The sequence below is a fragment of the Centroberyx gerrardi genome, chromosome 17 (genome assembly GCF_048128805.1).
Source record: "Centroberyx gerrardi isolate f3 chromosome 17, fCenGer3.hap1.cur.20231027, whole genome shotgun sequence".
In the NCBI taxonomy this organism is placed as follows: Eukaryota; Metazoa; Chordata; class Actinopteri; order Beryciformes; family Berycidae; genus Centroberyx; species Centroberyx gerrardi.
Genome location: NC_136013.1, coordinates 20,931,328 through 20,951,533, shown reverse-complemented (window position 1 = coordinate 20,951,533; position 20,206 = coordinate 20,931,328). Strand labels below are relative to the sequence as shown.

Below are 20,206 nucleotides of genomic sequence, written 5' to 3'. Positions count from 1 at the left end.
TGTAGACCTTTTGCCAGAACTTTAATAAAACCATCCGTAAATAAGAAAAATAAGCCCAGGTAAAAAGCTACTGTATTTTGTGCATGCATGATTTTGCTGAGCAGAGCTGACTGACAGGTGGGGAACAAGAAAAAACTACAACTACCATAAAGCCCATAACAGCAGCTCTTCCGGTTTACGGTTACCACGGGAGACCGAAGAAAGCCTACCAACACAATGAACGAAATGTTGATTTTCATTAGTTTTCCAGCCAAATGAGCTATTAACTATCAGTACCAAAGATTTGCATCGCAGCTGGTCTTTGACTTTGTGAGGCTGCATTTGAGTCTCTTTGCTACTTGCTAAAATAGCTGCCTCGCATCGTTAGCTAGTTAGCTTAGCTAACTTAACGGTGTTTGAAAGCTAACGTTAACTATTTAATTAGGTTTGTATCTTAACTAAGGTTCATATTACTATGCTGACGATTAACCCACGTTGGATATAAAGTCAGCATATCAGCCACTATGTTCATCTACCTCAGCAAGAAGGTGAGTCCTCAAAAACTCAAGACGTATCCCCCTGTGTTCATCCATCTAACGTTACTTATCTACCTTCGTCAATGAAGACATGCTAAAATGCTAAAGACACGCTAAAGAAAGCTAAAATGAGTCACATACAATCTTCCCTGTCGTTATAGATCGCTATCCCCAACAATATCCATCTGAAATGTATCTCCTGGAACAAAGATCAAGGCTTTATAGCCTGTGGAGGAGACGATGGTCTTCTGAGAGTACTCAAGCTTGAAACTCAAACAGGTAAGTTAAACAGGTACTGAACTAAAAGGCTGGGTGGTCCTGAAATAGACACACTTGTTTCCAGTCTATCTCTGGCAGCCTTTCCCCTGGCTTTTAGACGGGCTTTGATTGTACAGTCAGTTTGTCACCGACATTAATTGCACAAATCTAGACTAGACTGTCCAAGACCGTAGGGACAATAGTGGAAACTTTGTTATAAGGTAGATTTTTGCCTCATAGGCAGCAGGGTGGCCTAGTGGTTAGAAAGACCACTTTAACAAGAAGACCTGCATTCAAACCCGGTGTTGGCACGCATCCACCTTGCTGAAGTGTCCTTGATCAAATTCCTTGACTCCCTATCAGCACCAGGGGCAATGTGTTGTAGCTGAACGTGACCTCTGACCTCCCTGGAGAGGGGCAGACGAAAGTAGAATTTCCCTATGGGGAAATTTTTTGCACATTGCTATTTGTCTAGTACCTCCACCTGGAGTTTTGAAGAGGGGACAGTATATAATGCACATATACAAATCGGTACACTCTGTATGTCTGCATCTGTAAGAGAATGTAATTACAAGGTGTATTGCTGTTGCAATGCACGTCTACATGCCTGGACACTTTCTATGATGTACATACTGTATGCACGGCCTTCTGTAGACTTGTTAATGTGAATACCATGCACATTTGCACATCATATACACATGTTGTAAATTCACATAGCTGCTTTCTTCAGATTCCCATATCCCTCTCATTGTTATATAACTGTAGACAGATGTATAATGGTTGCTCTTACCTCATTGTGCATCCATATTGATGAAATTCTATTTTCATAAAGTTTGACTTATACATATTTATATAGAGTGTATATTTCATATTTTTAATATGTAAATATTCTGCGTCCATTTCTTCTTTGCCTCAAGTCCTACTGCTTTTATTCTGCACACGCTAATAATGCTGTAGTCCATACTTTTCCTCATACCTCTCATTCATACATGTGTTGGATTTGTCAGTTGCATATGTTCATATATCCCCAATTTGCTATGTTCTTGTTTATACTCTATTTCTATGCTTAGATTCTATATTTCCATTCTGTGTCCTATTACTGTTAGTTGCTGCAACACCCCAATTTTCCAACAGGGTTCATTAAAATTTAATCTGACCTTATCACATTATTATTGTTTTTAGTAGTAGTAGTAGGAGAAGAAGGAAGGGAGTATTAAGTATGAATACAGTTTGAATAATAATTTGGAATTAGGCAAAACAGTAATTCTCTGTTGTCAGTCTGAGGTCTGTCTGTGTGAGGCTTGAACAAAGCTATTTTTAAACCGAGTTACCTGTCACGCACAATAGTTGCAGTTCAGGTGAGGTCAGCACAATAACAACGGTGGTCAGCTAAATGACATTGCACAAACTTTAAGACTTCAGTTTTGAGGAGTCATGTCCCTTACAGTTAACTCTGTTTTCAAGTTTTGCTAAATCAGTCAGAATCTGAGCTGTTATATAATGCCCGTGTGATTCAGATTTCAGGGTGTGAAACGGCTGCTGTGACTGTGTGTGAGAAGTCTTTTTAAAACTTTAATAAGCTTTTTGGCTGTTCTGGTGCCTCAGTGTCCAGTCACTGTAATTAGAAATGGTACCACCTTGTCCAGCCTCTCTGCTGGGCAGACAAGGTGAATGGCAAATCACCAAGAGTAAAGTGAAACAAATACAAAGTCGTGGCTGACATTCACTTACAAAATGTATTACCTTTTCTGCGATTGAAGTTTCAGATTGTTTTTTGTAACCAATTTTCAACGCTTCTCTCACTGAATGTCCCATGAACATCCATGCTATTTTGAATTTGATCTCTTTCACCGTTGTGTGTATTCAACAGATGATGCCAAACTTAAAGGACTTGCTGCACCCAGTAATCTGTCAATGAACCAGACTCTAGAGGGACACAGCGGTAAGTCATACAGTTACCAAACCTTGTATCATTATAGTCCTGTTTTATGGCATAATAAAGGTATGAGTAAAGTGGGCTCTAATCACAGGCAGACCCACACAAAGGAAAGTCTGAGGCGGGTGGTATAATGCTAGGAACTTGACCCAGCCATTAATTTTATATACATACTGTCCTTAGGCACAAATCAATGCTCGATATCACTCATGAAGACTTGCCATCCGAATACATGGAGTGTGTATATGTACTGATGTACATTATGTAAATAATTCAGACAAGTCCCTTGCTTTGCGTTGGTTGCCTCCATTCCGTCTCTCCTTATTGGATATTTAGGTAAATGAACATATTCTGAAATTTCATTGATTGCTACACACATGCAGGTGCAGTACAAGTTGTTACGTGGAATGAACAGTACCAAAAGCTGACAACCAGTGACCAGAACGGACTCATCATCGTATGGATGCTCTACAAAGGTCATTATGGCGGTCAAATTAAAAACACAGGTTGTCTTATCATAAATTTGGCTTTTATTGTTATTTGATTTGACAATCGTCCCTTCCCTAAGGCTCATGGTACGAGGAGATGATCAACAACAGGAACAAGTCCGTGGTGAGGAGCATGAGTTGGAATGCAGACGGTCAGAAGATTTGCATTGTGTACGAAGATGGGGCGGTCATAGTCGGATCTGTAGATGGTAGGCCAAGTGTTTCTGCTTTGATTCTTTATCACTTCTTAAACATTTTTGATGGTTAAATGGTACAAAGCTTTATAGGACTGAGTGAGAGCCTAACCTTCCCTATGATTGTGCCATCCATTGCATGCCAATATTTCTATCTTTTAGGAACAAATATCCAGTGTTGGAACTTCGGCACCCAGCAGCAATGGAGACATGGAGATTTTGGCTAGTTAGATTCTGTTGACAACCAGAAGGAGAGTTTTTCAAAGGGTGTTAGTCAAATTTCCATAATAATTTGCGTAACTTTACATTAACAGGTCCTTCGTTAAATTATATCATGGAATTGAGAAATGCAATTCTCATTGTACTGGACCTTTAAGAGAATCTCATACTAAGTCCTGTAAAAGCTTTACAATTGGATAGTTAAAATGTCAGCGGGTTTACATCAATTACAATGTTTTTCCACCCAGATTTAAAGCAGCTTAAGTGACTTAAGCTATCTTGAGAAGGATTTCTCAGATCACATATTGGGCAAATCGCATATTTGATTAAGTTCTTGCATGAACAACTGGTACAGTGGGATAAAGGATTGTTTTTGTAGGTAACCGGATTTGGGGAAAGGAGCTAAAGGGAATTCAGCTCGCTCATGTGGCGTGGTCGCCAGACAGCAAGATCCTCCTCTTCGGCATGGCCAACGGCGAAGTGCATATCTACGACAATCAAGGAAACTTCATAGTGAGTGTGTAAGCTTAATGTACTGCATGGCTGCTCGTGATGTGGTGTACCTTATTGCAAAAACGATCCAGAACTGTCTTCACTTCTTTGGCCACTGGCCACAGTGGCTGGTACATCCTAAAATTCACTATCTACTTTCACTCTTTTACCAGCCAGTTAGATTTTTAGAGTAGAATAAGACTTGCAAAGGATGACTGGTTACCTGCCACAGTGCCTGGTAGTAGTCAGCTTACCAGCCACAACCAGAACTTACCAGCATTTGGCTAGTGGCTGGTGTTAATGTCCCACCCTGACTGACTTTATCTACCAGAGGGTGATTAGCACTTTCTCTCAAGCTAACCTCATCACATGCTTCAATATTAGGATGTGAAAACTTGTTATCATGAAGAGGTCTGTGTTACGTTGCAGATGAAAATGACCATCAGCTGTCTCAGTAATGTGACTGGAGCCATCAGTATCGCAGGTATCCACTGGTACGCGGGAACCGAGGGCTACGTTGAGCCAGACTGTCCGTGTCTCGCCATCTGTTTCGACAACGGAAGGTGCCAGATCATGCGCTACGAGAATGATGAGAGTAAGCGAATAACCCCTGTGCCAAAGATTGCACTATGCCCTCCGGGTTGCATTTCACTCAAAATGTTTACTAATGGTGAACAAGCTATGCTACTGCCTTTTCTTCAGACCCAGTATACATCGACACTCTGATGAGCGTGGTCAGCATCCAGTGGAACCAGTGTGGCAGCGTGCTGGCGGTGGCAGGTTCCCTGAGAGCCGCCAATATGGAGAAAGAATACAATGTAGTGCAATTCTACACACCATTTGGAGAGGTGCGGCAGAAGATTTTGCTTCCCTATACTTCCCTATACCTATTTTAGAGATAGAGATTAGACATAGAGATTGCCATACAGTGGACCAGCCTGTTTCATATGTGGGACCAAACAGAGGAATTTGCATAGAATGGACTAAAAGGATAAAGATGGTTTCCGAGCCTCCAACAGTGCAGTGCCTACCACACATTGCTAAATTGGGAATAGGTGCTGTTGACTTTTCTTTTTTCATACTACGGCTGGTGTTTTTTAATGCATTTCTTACCGCCAACAAATCCTATGAAAATAACAAAATCAGCAATGAATTTGTTTTGCCAACAAGTCTCGTCCATGTAGCCGATGCCCAATAAAGCCATGTCCCAGTAGCCATAGAAGTCCATTGTATTAAAAAAACTATTAAAAACACGTCAAAGAGCCATGCTGTTGCTCTGGGCAGCATATTTCATCATTGCGATGCACCGGGCTGGCCGACTTTTTCCCTGGCATAATGAAGAATTTGTTCCCATTGTAGCCTGACTTTTCATGGTAACAGTTAGCGATTTTTAAAATTGAAACTATGTCTTTGTAAGCTGTATTTAAAGGTTTTTAGCTTACAATTGGAGCCAATGACTTCCGGATTGAAGGCTAAAAAGGGAACGTGGGAAGTCAGAAAGTAATGAGAGTAGAGCAAACGCATTGTTGATTTTGTTATTTTCATAGGATTTGTTGACGATAAGAAATGTATTCAAAAACACCAGCCGTAGTATGAAAAAAGTAATAATGTCAAATCACAAGGCCACCATCTCTATTTAGCTAGTCTTTCTGGGATATGTATGTGTACTGTTGAAATATCGATATTTGTATAAGTAAGGTATGCATTGTCTTGAAAGGGTAATTAAATAATCGCTGACCTTTATGGACCTCCATCGGCAACCAAGGAATTGCACTGACACATTGACAGTTCACAGTAGTGAGTAGTAAGCTGTATATCACTTTGGAGAATAATAATACTGCTTTGTCATTTGCTTTTTTTACGTGAGAACGAAATGTCTTGTGTTGCCGGATGCTCCCTTGTAGCACCTTCTTCCGTCACTGAGCAGTTAAAAATGGGAGTAAATATTATGGTTATTTTGTGCTATGGGGCAGTAAAAATCGTACTTGTTGCACTTTTAACAAATAATGTCTTCGCTCCTGTGTTTGGACAGCACCTGAGAACTCTGAAAGTATCTGGGAAGCAGATGACAGGAGTTGCCTGGGAGGGAGGAGGGCTGCGCATTGGCCTGGCGGTGGACTCCTACATCTACTTTGCCAACATAAGACCTGATTACAAGGTAAATGACAACACCTGCCCAGTATTCACCCTCATTTAATCCCCTATTCTATTACGCAAAGTCAAAAAACACTCTGGTGGGATTTAATCCTAGGCCAGTTTGGGGAAACTGTGGTTCCAGAAGCTGGAGAGTTGGCAACTCGACTATCTCTGGTCACACATTTTCCCATTTGTAAAAACAATTCCATCCAAATGGTTAGTCTCTCACCAGCTCTTGTGTTTCTCTCGACAGTGGGGCTACTGCTGTAGCACAGTGGTGTATGCCTACACAAAGCCAGAGCGGCAGGAGTACTGCGTGGTGTTCTGGGACACCAAGAACAATGAGAAGTTCGTCAAATACGTCAAGAGCCTGATGTCCATCACCACCTCGGGGGACTTCTGCATCCTGGCCACCAAGGCAGATGAGACCCACCCTCAGGTACAAACACCTCCACGGTAGCTGTCCTAACCTGGTGACAGTGTGAGGGAAGCTAGCTGTAACGGAGCCGGCAAGGGGGGTGGGGGGGCAAACATACCGGGGCCCCGGCCCACTAGGGGGCCCCTGATCTTGCAGTGGTGTATTATATATTATCTCTGAGTTAATCTGAATATAGTCATTTAAAAAGACAGCCATCAGTCTCGTAACTTCTGAATAAATCCACCACTCTGTTCTAACAGAGCCAGATGGAGACAGGAGGGTCAGTCTCAGATGAGGGGAGACAGACCAGCAGAGTTCAGGTGATTAGATGATGAAGAAAGTTAATGAAGCTAGAATAAGTGTATTCCTGGTTTTGCTAACATGCTCAACATGCTGCATTAATGTAGACCACTAACAAAGACTAGAGTTATGTGGTTATTTGAAATTAATCAACACCCCTCCAGCCAATCAGAATCAAGTATTCGCCCAGGCCGTTGTATAGTATTAATAAATGATATTTTGAGAGCTGACTTTTTTTGTCATGTCATGTTTCCTCTGGGGGAAGTTGAGACAATATTTTTTGTGGGGCCCTGTAAGTATCCCCCCCCCCACCCTGCCCCCACCCCCACCCCCCTGAATATAGTCATTTAAAAAGACAACCATCAGTCTTATAACTTCTGAATAAATCCACCACTCTGTTCTAGCAGAGCCAGATGGAGGCAGGAGATTCAATCTCAGATGACAGGAGACAGACCAGCAGAGTTCAGGTGATTAGATGATGAAGAAAGTTAATAAAGCTAAAATAAGTGTGTATTCCTTTGCTAAAGATGTTGTTGATGCCATAAAAGCGATGCCTGTCTCCTAATTGGTACCCTTGCACACAATAATATCATTCAATTCGTAAGGAAGTCTCAACATGGTGCATTAATGTAGACCACTGATAAGGACTAAAGTTATGTGGTTATTTGAAATTGATCAACACCCCTCCAGCCAATCAGAGTCAAGCATTCACCCAGGCCGTTGTATAATAAATATTAATAGATTATATTTTGAGAGCTGACTTTTTTGTCATGACCCCCCCGGATATAGTCATTTAAAAAGACAGCCATCAGTCTTGTAACTTCTGAATAAATCCACCACTCTGTTCTAACAGAGCCAGATGGAGGCGGGAGGGTCAGTCTCAGATGACAGGAGACAGACCAGCAGAGTTCAGGTGATTAGATTTAGATTGAGAGCTGACTTTTTTGTCATGTCATGTTTCCTCTAGGGGAAGTTGAACCAATATCTTTTGTGGGGCCCCTTGAGTATTCAGAAGGGAAGCAAACTGTCAGAAATATCATGGGGAGGATATAGTATGAGCTGTCATAGTGTGACATTGATTACATGGCCATCCAAATGTTTCTCTGCATGTTTTGCCTCCTGTTTTTTTCTAATTCATTGCCACAAAGGAGGAACCTGAGGTAGAGCCTGCGAGTCATGCAATGGTAAAGTACAAATTAAAACCACACACCCAAAATGAGGACTATTTGTTTTGACCTGGAATCATTAATTGACATGTAGGATAATATTGCTCCAATGTGTTTTTCAGTATGTGCTGGTTCTGTGTAACTCCATCGGGACTCCGCTGGATTCAAAGTACATTGACATTGGTGAGTACATACAGTAAATGGGACTATTAAGAACTGAAACTATATTTTCCAGTCAGCACCTCCTTAACCACGAGTCTGTAATCTCTCTCTCTCTTAGATTGGATGATTAGATTAGATGAAGCTTTAATGATCCTTGTGGAGAAATTGAGTTGTCACAGCGGAACGGAAGGGAATAGGATATTGATAGGAATAAGACAAATGGAGAGTACTGAATGTAATACAATAAATAATTACAACAATCAAACACTGAAAATTATACAGCAAATAGGATGTCTTCATTGACAGACTTAATGTTGAAGAGGATGTACTCAAGTGTTCATCACATTAACTGGTATACCGATGGGAGAACAAATGTACAGAAATGTGTCCAGGTGTTGAAATATGCACAGTAAGCTATGGCATGACATGAATATGACATTTTGGTCTAGTCAGTACAACAATCAGTGTGCTTAGGTGTTGGTGCAAACTTGACACTGGGCATACAGAGGTGAACTTGGTAACAATCTTCTCGTGGCACAGCAGTGGGTTGATCAAAGCCGAAACTTCAGTGTATTCCTTCAAGCCGGCGTGACAGATCACAGCCCGTCTATAGACAGCTTTGAAAGGGCGGTGGTCGTCTAGGGTTCCTGCCTCCCACAATTATGGCTTTCATGGGCCCACAGCATCCTACAGTAAATAGACAGTGAGCGCTGGGCATCTTTATATCTCACAGACATTCAGCATTCCTTTCCTGCATGACGTGATGGACCTGCTGGCAGAATGTTTACTGAGGACCGCAGGCAAAGGAGGTTCAAAGTCTGCAGATTTGAAAGGCTCAGAGTTGTGAATGGCATTCCAGATATCAGAGCTTACTAAATAAACAGGAGAAAGAAAACTAAATAAACAGGAGAAAGTAAGATGAACTGTACTGGAGGCTCTTCTGATTGGTCACACAGTCCCCTATATCAGAAAATTGATGGCAGAGGCCAGTGGACACACCAAATTGCATGAATGACAAACTTAGCAGCTGCCAAATGCCTGACAACACAAAATCGAAGCACTCCACATTGATCTGCTTCCTCGTAATGAAGTATGTCACTTGTCTACTCGTTCGCCTTGTCAGATCCGCTGTTTGTCACCATGACTAAGACGCATGTGATCGCTGCGTCCAAGGAGGCTTTTTACACGTGGCAGTACCGCGTGGCGAAGAAGTTAACCGCCCTGGAGATCAACCAAGTGACCAGAACCAGGAAGGAGGGAAGAGAGAGGTGAGATTTTTGCAGAATTGGCAAAGCAACGTTTACAGTAGAGATCTGAAGTGCATCTGAACTGCCTGTCGCGGGTGTCCAAGCTAATAAAACCAGTCAGTGAATGGGGGAAGAAATGGAATGCCTGCGTCACAAGTTACAGCACATATCAAGCAGATCCTGGAAAGTTACAGGAAGGCAAGATAACCGCAAGGCTGGCTTCCTTGAGTCAATGGATGAAATCAGTGTTTCCACCAACCTAGGTGGAAACATTGATTTATTGGCTTACCATTTCAGACTTATTGGCTTACCATTTCAGTGTAGGGTGTTTGTACTGACAGTGCCATGAAAAAGGTCCATTCATCTGTCTGAATAAACTACCACCGATGTCCCAGACACGCCCAGTCTGGGTATGACCTAATGTTCTGCCAGGGCAATCCTGCCAAAAATCACCTTGATGGAAAGCCAAACTCTGTTTCTCTGTGTCTCTGTCTGTCTCTCTGTCTCTCTCTCTCTGTCTCTCTCTCTCTCTCTCCCCCTCACCTCCTCTAGGGTCTATCATATTGACAGCACCCCATCTGGAGCCAATGAGGGCGGTCTGGACTTTGCGAAAGCCTTCACAGTAAGTGACACTTTAAGAAGCGCATGAAGTTTACTCCTCTGGACTCCACCTTTTAAACCTTTGGCGATTTTTATGAACGCACAGTTCCTGATAAACTACATGTTTAAGTTAAGTCATTGCACTAGGTTTAATTTTAGCTGTCCACCTGTGTGAAGTATTTGTTCACATTATTTGCATTATTCATACAAAATACCTTTTCCACTGCATGTAGGCCACTGGAACAGACTCAGTTCTTCCTTTTTTAAACGTAAAAGCTTGTAAATACAGCATGGCATTGAAATTCTTCCCATTCAGTATTAGTTGACAAAGGAATAAATTCAAGGGCCTGAAATAATTCTATAGTAAGTAGCAGATCATTGTTGCTGTTATTGGTTATTACTGGTCATGTTATAGTTATATGCTTCCGTTCTTCCGTATTTCAGGCAACGCGAGATCCCATCTGTTGTATTACAGCAACAGATAAGACACTGATTGTGGTATGTAAATCTCAGTTTTTGTTATGGAACTTTGCTTTGTGCAGTGAATTGAAATACTGACAATTATTTCTCTTGCTGTATACTGTGTGTGTGTGTGTGTGTGTGTGTGTGTGTAATCGCAGGGCCGTGAGTCTGGCACTATCCACAGATACAGCCTCCCCAATGTCGTCCTCATGCAGAAATACACTTTGAACAACAGAGCCTACTATCTCTCCTTGAACTGCAACTCCAGGCAAGCACCGAGTGTCGATTGGAATGATGCTATGACACAAGATAATGACAGTTTATGTCAGTTAATCTCGCACTTATGATTACTTTGCTCATGATGTACACAGTAGATATCAAAACTCTACACACCTTTTCAGATTTTGCTTTGAGGCCTGAAATGAAAATTCATGAAATCAAACTTTTTTTCACTTTAATTTGGATATAGCATCTGCAAAATCAAGGTACAAACAAAAAAGCTACTAATTTCTGGCAATTTATTTAAAAATTCAAAGCTGAAACACCTTGATTGCATGAGTGTGCACACCCTTTTATTAATTCCAGTAAGTCTAAAAAATAGAACATTTGAGAGAGTGTGTGTAGGCCTTTGCTGTCCGCTGTATTTATGAGCTTCACATTTGCAATGCTCTCACATATAAGTATGATTTTCTGCAGCCGTCTGGCCATAATCGACATCGCAGGCGTGCTGACCTTGTTGGACCTGGAAGTTCGCGCCTCCTTGGCCGACAGCTCTGGGAGCCAGGCGGCTGCTGGGGATCCGTCCAAATTTGAGCGCAAAGATGTGTGGGACATGAAGTGGGCGAACGACAACCCTGATCTGTTTGCCATGATGGAGAAGACCAGGATGTACGTCTTCAGGAACCTAGACCCAGAGGTGAATGCTCAATCCTCATGTGATGGTCAAATACCATAGGATTTATGCACTGTCTCATACAGCCACAATTTCAGTTACTTTAACAAATGGTACACATGGCACAACTGCCTTATTGTTGCAAAATAAACACTGTTATAATTACTTACTGTTATAATTTATTTTATCTATGTCCCTTAAAAACAGGAACCTATCCAAACATCTGGATACATTTGCAATTTTGAAGACCTGGAAATCAAGTCTGTCCTACTTGATGAAATCATGAAGGTAACCCTATGATTAAAACAGGAGGCACTTGAGCTGCCTATTGTCCTGCCATAATCATCTTGATATATTAAACATAACCAGTTGTGCTAATGAGGTCATTGATTAAGCTAATTAATGCATTAATTAGCAAATATTTCAGTCAATATACTTGTCTTCACCTAACACATGGCTGGTACTAATATGAACTCCATTTCTTAATGAATTAATGAGTTATAGTAGTTTCAAGAAAAACAGTTTTTCCTCATTAATATGCAAATTTATGCAGCAAGGTGCTCCATAATCTAATCAGACTCTATAGGGGGAACCTGTGCTGTAAGTATGAAGTTTCTATCATGTATTGGTCTTGAGTTATTGTGTTTACAAGAATGTGTCTACACACACACAGACACATATTACCCACATATTTAGCTTTCTGTGATAACAGCTGATGGGAAAATGCTAAGAACTAATCACTTTGTATTGCTATCAAGCATAAAGAGAGACTGGTGACATAACTAGGAACTTAGTTGATTCTTGAAACTACCTGGAGGTGCTGTTTGTGACTATTGAATGAAGCACTCAGCCTTGGGACATTGCTTTGCAGGATCCAGAGAGGCCTAACAAGGACTACCTCATCAACTTTGAGATCCGATCCCTGAGAGACAGCCGTGCGCTGATCGAGAAAGTGGGGATCGAAGACGCCTCGCAGTTCATTGAAGACAATCCTCACCCAAGACTCTGGTAAGTGCATGAGAGGTTGCCTCTACCTTTAGATCAATACTTATTTAGAAAACATACTGTACTGTAAAATGATATGGAATTCATTCATTCATGAACTGGATATAGGTTGAATCACTACTGTGTTATATCATTCAGTGATAGAGAGCAGCAAAACGGACATTTATTCATATGAAAATTTTGCCGACTATTATAAGTTTCAAAATTACTTCAGTCAGGTTAGCACTAAAAAACAGTTGTTCTCAGTACTATTTTCCATCTGAGCGCATCCCTCCGGTGGTGTGGGAGGATCCTTACACTGACGTGGCGGAGTATTAGAGATTCGCAGTATGGTTTTTGCAGCAGCAGCCTGATTGATGTTGCTTGAACGTGCTCTCTGGCTGCCTGTCAGTTCTCGCAGCATCCCTCCAAATGTGCTAACCTCAAAAAATGTCCCTTCCTGCCCTCGGCCTCGGTACCAATATGTGAGAAAATAATGAGAATCCCCGCGGTTGACGGGTTGATCCCTGTGAGTTTGACACAGATGTATTGCTTACAGATGGTCCCTTGATAAAGATCACCTTGATATTTGGTTAACAGGTACAAGTGTTAGTCATTAGTCATGGGCAGGATTGTGAAAGGAGTACAGTTGGCATTTTTGTTGTAGCTAAAACTTAATTTAAGACAATGTTGCTTAGTAAGTTGGCAAATCACTTTTTTTACAAGGGCCCACTTTTGGCGTGACAGCTCTAACAAATCACATTCACGACAAGATTAGGGTTGGTGTAAGGATTTCTATTCATGCGTCAAGCCATGAAAGGGATACTGTGACATTTAAAATGTAGGTCTGTTGCTTGTCATCTGGCACTCAGCGAATAAGATCTTATATCACTGCACTGCAATTATCTGAGAAACAGTTGTTCTTGCGTTTACTGATGGAGACCGGTGACAGCAGCCTAACCGCCCCCTCTCTCCATTATCAACCTGTCAGGCGTCTTCTGGCCGAGGCGGCCCTCCAGAAACTGGATCTGAAGACGGCCGAGCAGGCCTTCGTCCGCTGCAAGGACTACCAGGGCATTGAGTTCGTCAAGCGCCTGGGCAACCTGCAGAGCGAGGCCATGAAGCAGGCGGAGGTGGCGGCGTACTTCAGCCGGTTCGAGGAAGCCGAGAGGATGTACCTGGACATGGATCGCAGGTACACAAAGCATTGAGGCATGTTTGTGTATTCGTATGTGTCATTTTTTGTGCCAGTTCTGCCCTAAAGGATGAAATGGCACCAGTTATTTTGACCTGGTGGTAACGGTGGACAGTGGACTTCTCTCTCTCTCTGTAGGGACCTTGCAATAAGCCTGAGGATCAAGCTGGGGGACTGGTTCAGGGTGCTGCAGCTCCTCAAGACTGGCTCTGGGGACTGTGATGACACACTGCTGGAACAGGCTTACAACGCAATTGGAGACTACTTTGCTGACAGACAGAAGTGGTACGGGGCTTTTGCTTTTCTCGCTCTTTCTCTATCTACTTAGTGTAAAAATATTGTTTACTCATGGTAGAAGTTCAAAAACAGTACAGTAGATGAAATTAAGTATCATGTTTGTAAAAAAAAAATGTTGTCTGATGTTTATTGCTCAACATTTCGACAAGTGCGTAAGCGCTTTTTAGGTGATATGCATTATTGGAGTGGCATAGAGCAACTGTAAATATACATATATACTCTCTCTCTCTCTCTCTCTCTCTCTCTCTCTCTCTCTCTCTGTGTATATAGATGTAATGAAGTATCAATCCTTCCTTTTTCAAGGGTCAATGCAGTGCAGTACTACCTTCAGGGGCGCAACCAGGAGAGGCTGGCAGAATGCTACTACATGTTAGAGGACTACGACGGCCTTGAGAGGCTGACAAGCTCGCTGCCAGAGAATCATAAACTTCTGCCGGTGAGCTAAGACTATAGTTTTGACTATAGCCAACAAATTGCTCATCTTTATATCAGCAGTTTCAGAACCAAGTGACTCTAAATCTATGTATCCCTACATAAAATAGAATCCACCTGATTTTTGCTGGGGGGTTTTCTGTCTGTATGTTGTAGGACATTGGCCAGATGTTTGCCACTGTGGGCATGTGTGAGCAGGCTGTGAACGCCTACCTGAAGTGCAACCAGCCCAAAGCTGCGGTGGACGCCTGCGTCCATCTCAACCAGGTGAGAGACGGCCAGAGCGCTCGCGGCGCCAGCGCTTTTTGAGCGACAGTCCAGTTACATTTGGCTACAGTTCTCCCAGAGTAAACATAAGGTTTGACACCACTGTACCAGCAGGGTCACCGTGGAACTTTCCGTCCTCCTACTCCCGCCCTCGTCCTGAGTGATGTTTAGCCACGGACTGTGAATGGTCCTCTCAAACTCTGCTTTTAGATATTCAATATAGGTTGTTAACTTTTCTTTATTCAGCATACAGCATCAAATCTTAAACTTTCTTTCCCTACCATGCAACCTGCTTCTGCTGCATTTTTTTTTTAAATGTCTCTTCCACAGCTGGCTCTGTTGAAGAGCGCAGTAACACTGTAATTGACCCAAGAGAAGAAGTCATTAACAGCCTTAACGTCCTCCCTTTCAGGAACGTTCTCCTGCTGAGTTAATGCTGTGTTTTTTGACAACAAAATGAATGGGATGCGTTGTGGAGCTGTCACTTCATTGTGAGGGTCTCCATGTAACTTTCCTGTTGCTGTTTAAAAGCACACATATCCACACATTTATAATATATTTCACTGAGTTTTTATGATTAATGTCACACTATATTCCAAAAGCTACATAATTTAGTTTCTTTTTAGAGTATTGTAGGTTTTTTTAGAGATTGTGGTTTTATTTTTGAATCAATTATTACAATGATTTCGTTCTCCTACAGTGGAACAAAGCAGTGGAACTGGCCAAGAACCACAACATGAAAGAAATCAAATCTCTCCTTGCCAAATACGCATCACATCTGCTTGAGAAGAATAAGACTCTGGAGGCGGTGGAACTGTACCGGAAAGCCCACCATTTTCTTGATGGGGCCAAACTCATGTTTAAGGTATGTTGAGAATTCTTTTTTCTTATATGTTGCATGTTGGAATAGAGCTCATCAAATGCTGGAAAGCACTGGGTTTGGGACACATACTATACTGTTTGTGGCTACTTCTTTCAGATAGCGGATGAGGAGGCTAACAAAAGGACCAGACCACTGAGGGTGAAGAAGCTGTATGTGTTGGCAGCGCTGCTGGTTGAAAACTACCACGGGCAGGTGAAGACGTCACAGCAGAGCAAAGCCAAAGGGAAGAAGTCAGAGGTAGGCGATGCCATAGATAGCCCGTACATGGCCACATTCCAAAATGAACTGTCCACCAACTACTCCTGCTGCTACTGCAAAAGCTCTGCAGCTGGAAGATCATTTTGCTTCTCTGGTATCAGTTTGTGGAACTGCCTCCCCCTGCAAATTAAAAGCTGTCCTACCAAAGCTATGTTTAATAAGGCAGCGTGAACATTACTTTGGAACAAATTAAAAATTGGCCAGTATTAAGACAATGTAGCTACTGTCATGTATATCAGATCATCTTTTGATTGTTTTTGTGTTTTGTGTTGTATGTAAAGTTATTATTTCATTTTCCATGAGTGACCACAGTGGAAATAGGTGTTTTAAGTTACACTTTCTTATGCCATCCTCTGGGGCCCAGTATACATTAATGTTTTTTTTATCATGTATTTCTTCTTTCCCAAATAAAATAAAATCAAGTGTTCCTCTTAAAATGATTTATAGCACAACATCAAATTATGTTACTTTTTAAAAGATGGCATTTAATGAAAGTCCTCGGTTGACACATTGACAACACTTTTATAGACTGGATCCTCTACATTTTACTAAAATTTCTTGATGAGCTTCAAGTCATTACTTTTTTCTAAAATGGATATAATGGATAGAGCATATTGCAATGAAACTTTTCAAATAATGTTTATGGCCTATTCTTGAAGCTCCACAAAGTCAACAACTTTGAATGTAAGAATGCATCATTTGAATGCATCAAGTGTATCAGAATTTGTTGTGCTGAAATGTATCTTGTATTAACCTTATATTTCCTATATTTAGGCAACATTTGCACTCGCTGGGCTCCTCGAAGAAGATGCAGCCTCTTCAGACAACCGTATTGTGGACAACGCCTGGCGTGGAGCGGAGGCCTATCACTTCTTCCTGCTCGCCCAGCGGCAGCTGTACGAAGGCTACATGGAGAACGCCATGCGCACAGGTAGCCTGCTGCATGGGACAATTCAATATATTAATAATGGATATATTTTTACCGCCTACTTAAAATCAGGAGAATCCATCTGTTGTGTTAACATAGCTCAAGTATTCATTGTACATGACGTTTGTTACTTTACACTAAGTACATTTCTTCGTCCTTCCAAACCTGTTCTTTAGACTGTTTCTTGGGGTATTTTTGACTGTCGTTTATTAAGAAATAATTTAACCAGCAACCAGCCATATGCTGTGAAACGGTTGGAGGCTGGCTTGTAAAAGTCTTGGGCCTTGAACTGTAGACAGTCCAGTCAGTCTCCTGCCCTGAACTCAACCAAACAGAACGTCTAACTCCGACCGTTCCCTCCTTTTTAAAAGCGCTTCACCTCCGCGATTACGAGGACATCATCCCGGCGGTGGAGATCTACTCCCTGCTGGCCATTTGCTCGTCAGCCAACCGGGCCTTCAGCACGTGCTCGCGGGCCTTCATCAAGCTGGAGTCCCTGGAGAGCCTGGAGGCCGAGCAGAGGCAGCTGTACGAGGACCTGGCCCTGGAGATCTTCACCAAGCACAGCCCCAAGGACAGCCGCGTGGTGGAGCTGGACAATGCACCGGAGGGGTGAGGGCAACAAACTTGAGATAAACTGCAGAGAAGACTACTATACTGTATGGCTGCTGGACATCACATGATCATATTGTTTTCATAAGCCTAACATTAAAAACACAGAATATTCTTCTCTGCCTTTCATCACTGTGGACCAGACAATGTATTATACTAGCCTGTAAAATACATTTTGTGGAGGATTTTTGTTAAATTAATCATTGGCTTTATTAGCTTATTAGAAACAAAATCTGCTACATCTCACTGCATCTCAAACAAACAGACAAAAGAACTACTCATGCACACTAAATCAGCACAGCAGAGAAAATAGATGATGAGACCAAATCTCATATTGGATTTTCACAGCAGAAGTGCAGAAATTTCTTTTTGACTAGTAACTGTAAAACAGATAATTAGATGATTGGATATCAGAGCCAATACAATTTGCGGGAAAAGTGAGTTTTTAAACGGCCTTACATCATGTCATAATGTTCCCTGAAATGTCTAATTCATTGTAATCTTTGTCTCGTCAGGACGGAGGGAAAGTTACCCACGTGCATCGTGACGGGCCTGCCGATCCCCGAGTACCAGTTCTGGATGTGCAGTGTGTGTAAACACTGCGCTCTAGAGCAGGAGATCGGCAAATACAGCTTCTGCCCACTGTGTCACACTTCTCTGTCCTGAAGGAACTGTGGAACTGCGCAGGTTCCCCACATTTCAGAGGAAAACTACACCTCCAAGCATTGTCACATCCATGTTTTTCGAACAGATGAACCGCAAGTTATTTACTTAAAAAAGCTGTACTTGTTTGCCACTTAACGCTAAAAGTTCTTTAAACAGGCATACTTTTTGTGGTTAAAGATTGGATTAGCAGGTACACAACTGCTAACAGATCAATTACCTAAACTGAAACTGTCAATGTTTGGTAAAACCAGTCAAAATATAGCAAAAATATATGTTCAACTTTGTGTATTTTGTATTATGTAAGTGTAATTATATTTGGTAAATATATTTTAAATTGTTTTGCCTTCAGTGCTGTTAGATGCTTAACTTTTCCTGTGATTTCTTGAATATTCCTTTCATAACTATTTTCTTCGAAATATGATTACTATAGGAGAATGTATTTTTATATGGAGGAATAAACCGTCACATTAAGTCGAGCATTTTAATTGCATTTTCATTGGAAAGCATTTTCATTTTGGTGGTAGTTTAATGTCATGCTGAATCGTTGACCACTTTTGATGGTGTGGGAAACACTGTTATGCAAAAGGACAGATGGCTTCTTATACTTCTGGCTCTCAAAGCGTTTTCACCAGCTAGGCCATTTGGAAATTAGCAATCAATGCCCACACCACCAACAGTCTTTGCTGAGAACATTGCCGCACTTGGGAATAGAGCTGAACGAGTAACCGTCTGTCCCGGCCGTTTGCAAGGAGCTCTTAAGAATATGCAACCAGATAAAATACCGTTTTAAAGAGCGGTACATCTTGTGCTGTGCAGAGGTTAATTGGGTTACGGGGAAGCGCTGCATCTGTTGTGGCTCTGGGATTTATGTTAGATACACTTGTGGAAAGCCCTCTAGTCCTGGTGTTTTTGCAAGGATTCAATCAAATTTTAAGGGCCAGTCCATCCAAAAATTCATGTAAAGGTAAATAATTCACACAACAGCACTGGTCGAGAATTACATAATTGGATAGAAAACCCACTGTGTATGGGTCCACCTCTCTGTGGCAACCTGCTCCCTGGGCAGTGATCCACACTGCCCTGCCTGGCTGCCTCTAATGCAGTCTTACTCTGCCATCTACAGTTAATAAATGGCATTACTGAGTGCATCATCTCAAACAGTTAAGATTCACACTGAAAGTGTCCCATCTCCTTCACTGCTATATTAATAGATCTATTTCATGCCATATACAGTACTGTGCAAAAGTCTTACGCACATGTAAAAATAATTCTGTAAAGCGAAGATGCTTTCAACAATAATGCAATGAAAAGTTTCTAAATATCAAAAAATTTACCATAAAGAGCAGTCTACTGACACACGAATGCAGAAAGCAAATAAACATCTAAGACAAAATTTATATGAAAAATGTAGGGTGCCTAAGACTTTTGCACAGTAGGCCTACATGCTGATAATTTTGTATTTGTGTTATGTTTATACATTTATATACAGTATATAGCACATAATTCTAATTTAATAATACATATTTGTGTAATAAATTGTGACGGCTAGTAACATCTGTATATAACAACTATAAGTAACTGTATCAACAACTGTAACTTAATTTACATGTTAGTAATACATCCCCCTCCCCCCCATATAGTCCACCTAATGTGTTTACATTATCATCAGCATACATGTATATATCCCCACAATTGTTTACATTCTTTTTTATTGCTGTATTGTTTCTATTATAGCGTTTAATTGATTTTTTCTTTATTCTATTTATGTGCTTATACTCTATTTCTCCTTGTTCCTGCTGCATCAAAAAAGTTTCATCTCATCTTCAGACTTGAAGCACCAGCGCGCCCTCCACCTACACAAGCAAGTAAACAAACGAGAAAAAGCGACGAACCCCTAAAAGACGGATGCGAGCACTTAGCCTAGAGACTGTCCTGTCGACAACCATCAAATATTTATAGTGATAAATTTGGCATACCCCAAACGAGCAGCCTGAGTCCGTGCTGAAACCACCCTGACCACCGATAGCTGGTAACACATCAAAGCCTCAACCTGTCAGGAAATGATGTGCCAGCTGTGCGCCAAATGTGACCCACGGTCCCTTTCTGAGTGTCGTGCCGCCCTGCGCTGGACCAGAGAAACACCAAACCACTGCACATTTTAAGCTCCAGACGGTGGAAAAGAAACTCAAGTGTCCAGCA

The 20,206-nt window shown here is 41.6% G+C and overlaps 1 protein-coding gene across 1 annotated transcript; it reads left to right on the top strand.

Annotated features, from left to right (window-relative positions):
• Positions 1-389: 389 nt before the first annotated feature.
• wdr35 (WD repeat domain 35) lies at positions 390-18,378 on the top strand. Its single transcript, XM_071918940.2, has 27 exons — positions 390-527; positions 677-794; positions 2,644-2,715; positions 3,093-3,185; positions 3,278-3,406; positions 3,990-4,123; positions 4,532-4,697; positions 4,805-4,950; positions 6,135-6,260; positions 6,492-6,677; positions 8,245-8,305; positions 9,408-9,552; positions 10,084-10,153; positions 10,576-10,629; positions 10,752-10,861; positions 11,290-11,509; positions 11,693-11,773; positions 12,357-12,493; positions 13,461-13,664; positions 13,803-13,949; positions 14,265-14,397; positions 14,550-14,660; positions 15,361-15,525; positions 15,640-15,780; positions 16,576-16,732; positions 17,101-17,341; positions 17,857-18,378. The coding sequence occupies exons 1-27, from the start codon at positions 504-506 to the stop codon at positions 18,005-18,007; spliced, it is 3,522 nt and encodes a 1,173-aa protein (XP_071775041.2). The 5' UTR covers positions 390-503; the 3' UTR covers positions 18,008-18,378.
• The last annotated feature ends 1,828 nt before the right edge of the window (positions 18,379-20,206 follow it).

Bases quoted from the DNA above. Each gene is read 5' to 3' on its own strand.
- wdr35 (XM_071918940.2), top strand. From the start codon at position 504: ATGTTCATCTACCTCAGCAAGAAG. The intron at 528-676 runs GTGAGTCCTCAA...CTGTCGTTATAG, and splicing joins TCATCTACCTCAGCAAGAAG to ATCGCTATCCCCAACAATAT. The intron at 6,261-6,491 runs GTAAATGACAAC...TTCTCTCGACAG, and splicing joins ACATAAGACCTGATTACAAG to TGGGGCTACTGCTGTAGCAC.